This window comes from Mangifera indica, chromosome 2 (assembly GCF_011075055.1).
Source record: "Mangifera indica cultivar Alphonso chromosome 2, CATAS_Mindica_2.1, whole genome shotgun sequence".
Classification (NCBI taxonomy): Eukaryota; Viridiplantae; Streptophyta; class Magnoliopsida; order Sapindales; family Anacardiaceae; genus Mangifera; species Mangifera indica.
This window is the reverse complement of record NC_058138.1, coordinates 10760958-10769224: the sequence shown is the minus strand read 5'-3', so window position 1 is coordinate 10769224 and position 8267 is coordinate 10760958. Positions and strand designations below refer to the sequence as shown.

At 36.2% G+C, this 8267-nt stretch overlaps 1 protein-coding gene across 2 annotated transcripts; it reads right to left on the bottom strand.

The window, feature by feature from the left end:
- Positions 1-1790: 1790 nt before the first annotated feature.
- On the bottom strand, positions 1791-7716 carry LOC123208355. 2 transcript variants are annotated; one of them, XM_044625810.1, is made up of 4 exons: positions 7504-7716; positions 7306-7362; positions 3596-7181; positions 1791-3272 (listed from the first exon to the last, which is right to left on the bottom strand). In XM_044625810.1, the coding sequence occupies exons 3-4, from the start codon at positions 7142-7144 to the stop codon at positions 2148-2150; spliced, it is 4674 nt and encodes a 1557-aa protein (XP_044481745.1). In that variant the 5' UTR covers positions 7145-7181; positions 7306-7362; positions 7504-7716; the 3' UTR covers positions 1791-2147. The 2 variants fall into 2 exon arrangements, with proteins under 2 accessions (XP_044481745.1, XP_044481746.1); XM_044625811.1 differs by lacking the exon at positions 7306-7362.
- Between the last annotated feature and the right edge of the window lie 551 nt (positions 7717-8267).

The following is an 8267-nucleotide window of genomic DNA, read 5'->3' as shown; positions in this document are numbered from 1 at the left end:
ATATGTTCCCTTATAAGAATACATGCACACACATATGATGAGTCTCTGAGACATCTATTCTCTAATAATCGAAAAAGTATTCTTCACTTGCTCATGATACTTGAAATTTTATTTTCTCATAATCAGTTTCATTTCTTCTATATATTATTGTTATCACGACTTCTCAAAATTTGTATTTGAAAGAACTTAAGAAACAGTACAAGGAAACATGAAAGAACAATGAGTTGAACCATTCGAGGAGATAGTTTTGGAATCACCCATTTATTAAGTTGTACCGATGTATCCTCATAGCTCATAGAAGAACTTATAATCAAGCTAGGAGATAGCTCATTATGTTGGTTGCTTTAGATTACAATATGTTATCCCCTGAAAAAATTGAAGCCTCCTAACTATCAATTTCTCCTAACACAAATCCAAGGGAAAAAAGTATGTTCATTAAAACTCCTTTCACTGTGCATTTCATTTGCAATAGGCCAAAGGACTATTTCCTGCCCAAGTTTTAGCCGAATCTCAAAAGCACACCCGTGATATTTAAAAAACTCAAATACTCACCTATGGACTAATTTCTATTAGAGGTAAGGATAAAATCGTTATTTAAACCCTAAAAATTTATATTATTTTCTCTCTTAATTTAGAAAACTAACAATTTCTTCTCATAATTAGACTTTGAAAAGCTACAATTTCTCGCTTAGGGTTTCAATTTTTCAAGTGATCCACCGAAATCTGATAGCTCAATGGATCTCACATCAACGAAGGATTCCATGGAGAAAAAGCAGCCTTTGTCAACAAATCTGGACGACAAAGTGTCAATGTTTCATCATTCAAATTATTCTACAAAGGTGGCTTCTTCTCTATCGAATCCTTTGTCGATGCTTCTTCTTTATCGCAATCGGATCCATTGAGCCACTGGATTTGGGTGGATCACTTGAAAAATTGAAACCCTATAGAGGGAAATGACAACTTTTCAAAGTTTAATCATAGAGGAAAATTGTTAGTTTTCAAAACTAAAGAAAGAAAATGATATAAATTTTTAGAGTTTTAGGGTTTAATGATAAAATAACAATTTTATCCTTATCTCTAACAAAAAATTCTAATCGAAATTAATCCATGGGTGAATATTTGAGTTTTTGAACTGTTATGGTGTCCTTTTGAGATTCGACTAAAACTTGGGTGGGACATAGTTCTTTGGCCTTTGCAATATAAGAAAGGGTACGATGGTTTTAATTTCTTCACACCTATATTTTCTTATATGTTTCCTTAAAACAGTTGCATCTCAAGGCTGATAATATATTAAAATAAATTACTCTTATAATATTCTTTATAAAATAACACTAAATCACATTACAACACATATCAATTATATATTCAAAAATCAATAAAACTATGTGTACTCACTTTGGGTACACAAATGTATACACATTTATATGTGTCATCATTTGATTGGATGATTTTGAATTAAGAATAAAACAATAACCAATCATATGATGACACATATGAGTGTGTATATATTTGTGTATCCAAAATAGGTATAAACAGTATTGCTCTTCAAAAATATATACATATAATATTGTTTATTCTATATATCTATTTTTCATTTGGTTGACAGATTCTCTGTTATTCCTATTTGCATAACCAAAGTAATGGCACTTTCAAGTGTGACCATAAAAATTATATTTCGCCCGGTAACTCAGCATAAGAGGGGATAATAAAAAAATAAAAAAAATTTCTAAACTTTCTGGTTATATAAAAAATTCATATAAATATTTGTAGGCAAAATCTGCAACTTTCAATTGAAAGAAAGAAACATAAAAGTTACATCAAAATTGCATTCACATGTATCCAAAAAATCAAAACATTGTCACATCATCACTTCTATATCCAAAATTTACAATATGCTAGGGCCCAAAACATCCCTCTCAATAAGATTAAACACGCTCACTCTGAAAAAGCAAGTGAAAATAAGAAGAAAACTTACACACTTCTAAAATCAAACCAAAGACTCATTCTTGAAGAAATCAATAAAAGAAAAAAATGTTGAACCAAATGCAGCTCCTACTAAAAACAATCTGATAAATAACATAACTCAACCAAGCTCATTGTCGTGAAAAAAGACCAAGGCAAACACAACCCATCAATATTTTTCAACCTTAACTTGTTTTTGGATTCTCATTGTCAATCTGAGTTACTGGAGCTTGAGCAAGAACAGGCACGAGAATTTCATTTCCACTTGTGTGATTTTCCCCCTCTTTGTTGGATATACTCAAACTAGAACTTTCAGATGGTTCTTCAGACACTTGTTTTGCATCATCAGCTTCTGTCACACCATTTTCCGCATTAACAGATTCAACAGTGCTCAATGATTCAATTTGCTTTGCTGAAACCACTTCATTTTGTTCTAATTCTGCTGGTCGATACTCTGATTCCAAAGGTTTCAATAACTCATTCTGATCACTTAGTGAAATTTGCTTCAAAGCAGCATGAATATCCTCCAGAGATCTTGCTTCGAGAACAGGTAAGTCTGAGTTGATGCCCTCTGGATCTGCATTTTCACCCACAACTGCCTGATCCTTGAGCATACTAGGTAGGATTACTTCCTCCACATCTACACCTTCATCAAGTTGCTTAAATGCCAAGACAATATCTTCAATTGATTTTGCTTCAAGAATTGGCAGCTCCGCATTGGTTGCTGCTGGTATGGAATCATTGGGAAATGACTCAGCATTTGAGATATGAGTCTCCTCCAATGTCGGTTCAATATGGTGTGACTCACCAACTTCTTTGACACTAAAGTCGCCAACGGTGTCCAGCTCAGACAGAAACCCTTCATCAATTTCTCTTAATTCTCCCGCTTCTTCATTGAAGTTTTCCTCATCAATGCGAGGACCATATGATTCTACCAAAGAACTTAAGTGTTCTATGACATCATCATGGTTGCCATATACAACTCTATCATGTATTTCATTTTTCACAACCTCTACACTATCTCCAGTAATCCCAAAACCAGAGTTAGATGTTAAGGATGAAGTTCTTAAATTTTTGTCCTCATAATCAGGAACTTTGGAGACATTTGCAATGTTGAGAATGCCTACTTTGTCGACGTCTGTAGATCTACTTTCAGGACTCTCAAATGGGGATGAAGAGGAATTGGAAGTCAGGGATGATGAATTTTTCAAAGTTTTCACCTCATGAACAAGATGAGGAACTTCAGATACATTCCCATTGTTAACAACATTTACTTCCTTTGCAGAATCTGTTATGAGGATAGGCAGCTCCTGCAAGATGCCAAAGCAATCAGTACAAGTCATATATAAGCTATTTAACATAACTGCTCTGAAAATTTGGCAGGGCTACCCATAATATCATAAAGTCACTTAATCAAACCTTTGACTAACATAAATAAAGAAGACAACTATCAAGAAAAGACCATGTAACGTAGATTTCTTAGCAATGACAATGCACTGTTAAGGCAATAAACACAGATAGCAAACAAATTATCATCCAGTAAGCATAACATGACATAACAAAAAATTTGGAAGGACAAAATACTTGGATATATAACGCAAAAAAAAAAAAAAAACAAAATAGCATTACTCACCTGGGTTTTATCTATGTCATCATAAGATGGTGAGTTAGCTGAACAAGACAGTTGCTTCTCCAATTCAGATGTAGACATTTCTTTGGAATGAACATCTTCAGAACTATACTTGGCAGAAATCACCCTTGTGCCCATGTGCTGGTGGAGACCAGAATCAATCTTTGACTCAGAAGATGACTGGACTTGATTCTCTTCAAGCTGATGAGGTGCTCCCTTGTCTAATGAATTCTTCTGGACACAATCAGCCTCTAGAGAATGATGAACTACTGGAACTTGCTCAGTCATCAGGGGAGACTGTTGTTCCCCTGGTTTAGATAATGTCAAGTTATTGGAATCCATATGCTGGGGACTCAAAGGCACAGAATCCAAATCCCTAGGAACATCGAGATGGCCATCAACACGGATATCTTCATCATAACTTGATGAGTGAACTTGAAACGGTTCCTGCAGAAAATGTCTAGCATTGTCTCTCTTGCCTTCCTTTACTGACTTCTTGTCTAATGAACTTGACAAGTGGACTTCATCCAGTTCGGGCTGCACAGTTTCTTCCCTATCTTTTGCTTTTTCCTCTACAGACTCAGGCTCACTGGTGTGCAGAATAACATTTTCAACCACCATTGAATGCTCTTGCTCCTCTGGGGCCAACAAACTTCCACAGGAGTCAGAAATCTGATCACCAGGAGCTGCATAACTTAGCTTCTCACCCACCTCTTGATGATTCTCAGAATGATGACTTGATGAGACAACTTGATCCTTTTCATGGAGAAATTGATCTCCCCTATATACCGTATACTCGTCTATAGGACTAATGTCTGAAGAGAACAATCTCACAGTGGCTCCCTCTTTATAGTCAATGTTTGGATCAATACCTGAAGAAACAACCCTGCTAAGATCATGCTCACCGTTCTGTCTGAAAGTGACTTCCTTTAATGTTGATTCATCTTCATCTGCAGCATGAACCTCTGAGGAGCCAGTAATCACCTCTTCAAAATCAAAAGAAGTATCATTCTCGCTGTCCTCAATGTGTTTTTCAGATTCATCAGCATACCCAAGCACTCTAGACATTTCTAGTTGTGTATCAGGTGAAATGGAGGCAAACGAGAAGAATTTCTCCATATGTTGGGGGCTTGAATCATATACAGGCTCTCTCTGTTCCATCACCCCACTCATTAATCGAAATTCTGACTCCTCAAGTGAAGTACGAGTTGAAACACCAGATTCTTCAACATTGTTGGCTTTAGGCTCCAAACTCATCAATCCTCCTCCTTCTCTCATATCAGAAATTTTATCATTGACTTCTGACAATGATGAAAAACTTGACCCACTGTTGTACTCCTCTTCACCTGGTTCTGTTTTCAGATGAACTTCATTTGCACTGAGTTCCCTAGGAGTAGACATTGCTTCTGTTCCAGACAAACTTTCATTTGCATTAGATTCCTCAGGAGTAGTAATCCCACCAGTTCCAGAAACATTCCATTCCCTTTCATGGTGATTCTCTACATGCCCTAAAGTGATTTCATCCTCATCATGGCCAGCATCCCTATTCTCAGCTTGTTCACTATCAATAGCATCAACATCTTCAGAGGATTGGCTTTCAAATTCAACATGATCAGTGGCACATTCTATGTTAGAGATCAACTTTATCTCTCCAGAAACATCTTGTTCGTTCAGTTTCTTGTCCTCCTCATCCACTGCCGAACTTACTGACTCAGTTCCAGGAACAGAACTGACTTTTGAATCACTAGTTTCACTAATTTGTCTCTGAAATGTGGTATAGCTCGTTCCTTGTGAAGAAAATTGTTCTGGTACTTGTTCATGGAAATGCCTGTCCTCTTCATCGACAGCTGAACTCAATGATTCAGTATCAGGGACAGAACTATTCTTCGACTCACTAAGTCCACTTAATTGCCTCTGGAATGCAGAATAGCCTGTTCCTTCTTCTGAAGACAACTGTTCTGGTACAAAATATGGTTTCCACCTAAAGTCTGACCTCTCCTGCTTGGAAAACCCAAAAATAGAAGCCCCTACACTGAAGGTTTCATTCCTTGTGTATACTGGTTCCTTCTGTTGAACAGCTGTGAATTCTTGTTGGAAACTGTCTCCCTTGAGATCAGGTTTTTCTTCATTTGAGTCGTAAGGAAGATCAAAAGGATTTCCTCTTGGCAATAAAATGGAAGGAGCAGAACCAGGAATGGCTATATCACCATAGAGATCATAAGGAAGTTCAAATGGGTTTCGCCTTGTTGTTGCAATAGGTGGAACATTAAATGGAAGATCAGTACTTTCTAAGTCTATCAGATTCTTTTCAGTCATCAATCTCAAGTTTTTGCGAGCTCTTCTCCTTGCAATGAGATTCTCCAGGCGTTGGTTCCTTTCAAGCTCTGAAGTCCCCAAATCCATAAGATTCTTCTGATCAGCCTCTGTCCACTTAATTGCAGATTTACTTTCATCCTCATTGTCATCCTTTGCTGCTTCTCCTTCCTGATCATCATCACCATTATCATCCTCACCTTCTGCTTCTCCTTCTCCTTCCACATCATTATCACTTTCCTCCTCAGACTCTGTGCTTTCAATATTACTCTTATGAGACATCTGTGAACCAGCATCTGATTCATCATTAGATATATGGAGAGGTTGAGCAGCTTCAGAGTCTAGAAGTGGGTGGAGTTCCTCAAGCATCGGGATAATGTCAGCCATCGAAGCATCTGGTGAGGAGCTTTCTGCCCCATTAGACCCTGAATCCACAGACTCTTCTCCATCATCATCATTGTTGTCACTGAATTCTTCCCCTAACCGTTTCCAAGACATGCCAGTAGTAGAACCTGGCAGATCTTCCTTGAGTGCATCAATCAACTCTCCTGGAGATTTATCATCTTTGACCTCAAGATTATCACCTATATCCTCAGAATACAAATTATCTACCAGCTGCCAACCAACACCATTAATATTTTCTTTAATCTGTGGTTTTTCCTCATGAACATCCCTCTTCTGCTCAGACTTCAAATCATTGAATTCTCTCTCGATATTTTCATTCACTTGCTTCTCGAACTGAATTTCCCTCAAATTCTCATCAATCAATGGGATACAATCAACCAAACCACCATCTTCCTCAACCTCACTGACTCTATTGTCCAACAATATTGACTCATCAAGAGCTTTCTCTTCCATGTCCCTTCCCTTCCCTATATATGTATCTACTGTTGAAAAACTTCCATTCACATCTCTCTGAACGAGAGTACTCTCTTCAACAACCCCAATTATAGGAGAAGCAATCTCATGAGTGGTAATCTTCTCTTCCTTCTCAATTTCAGGTATGTTTGGTTTTCCAAAACTCAAAAGCGTACCAAGCAATATAGCAGTACAAACCAAAACAGGCGATGCAGAAACCAAAAGGGAAAAGATAAAAGGTGATGATCTATACAGAAGTATCAAAAAGCACACAAAAGCGGCAAGGAATGGATGGCTACAGACTGATCTATAGCAGCTTCTTATTGAAAAAGACGTAACTTTCCTGACTTGAACCCCAATTCTCATTGCATCAACTCCCATTTTACTCTCCCGATAATCTTCGCAACAAAAAACAGGTCTGTTCCAATAAATAAAAACACCCCATCAGAAACAAATCTTCATTCAGTAGATCCATTCACAACGAAATTCAAAGAAAACATATTAAAAAAACAAAACACATAAAAACTTAACCATAATCCCACCTCAAAAAATGCAATCAAATAAAATTGAAAACAATCAGAAGATGATCAGCTCAACAGCTGAAACCAAAAAAAAACAAAAAAAAAAGAGAACTTTAAGATTAATTACTCATAAAGTGAGAATTTCACCAGTTAGACAGAAAAAATAAAAAAAACCGAAGAAACGAAATAGAAAAGAAAGAATGAAGATGAACCGATCACCTTAAAGAGAAGCAATGAGTCCAAAAGGTTTGTGATGGATAAGAGTGTTGGTTCACTAGTGTAGAAGTTTTTGTTAGGCAGAGAAAAGAAAAGAATTGATGAAATTGAAAAGAGAAAAAAGAGAAGGAATCTTGTTTCCTTTATGGCAAACTTTATATGGGTTACGGAGAGCTGTGCTGGTATAATCTGTTCATGGGGCGGCACATAAAAGGAGAAAAAAGAGAATAAATGAAGAAGAAATGAATAATTATTTTAATTTATAATTAAAAATAATAAACATTTATATCAAATATTATGCTCGGCACATCAAATTTATTTAAAAAAAAAAAGAAAAAAGAAAAAAGGGTACAGTGGTATTTTTAAGTTATACTGTGGTGGGCACATCAAATAAAATAATAAAATGGGAACCGTCCTATTTATTATTAAATTATTAAATAACAGAAAATGGCGGACGGTGGAATGATCATTACTTTCCTTGGACAAAGGGGAGTTGATTTTATTCTCTTCTTGCTTTCTTCACAAGTTGGCGGTTTGAACATGTCAGCCTGTCACACTCTTTCTTTTACGTTTTTATTTTTTTTTAAATATTTTATGTATGGAGCTCGTGGGCCTATTATTACAATTCATTTCCAATAAATTATGTTAAATTGAGATTGTGACTGTTGATGCAAAATTTTATATAAACAACAAGTATACAATATAGAAAGTGTGATTTTACAGATTAAAATCAATGGTATAATTTGTTCGAGGAATAGAAAAGAAAA

Bases quoted from the DNA above. Each gene is read 5' to 3' on its own strand.
- LOC123208355 (XM_044625810.1), bottom strand. From the start codon at position 7,144: ATGGGAGTTGATGCAATGAGAATTGGGGTTCAAGTCAGGAAAGTTACG. The intron at 3,273-3,595 runs GTGAGTAATGCT...GGCATCTTGCAG, and splicing joins ATGACATAGATAAAACCCAG to GAGCTGCCTATCCTCATAAC.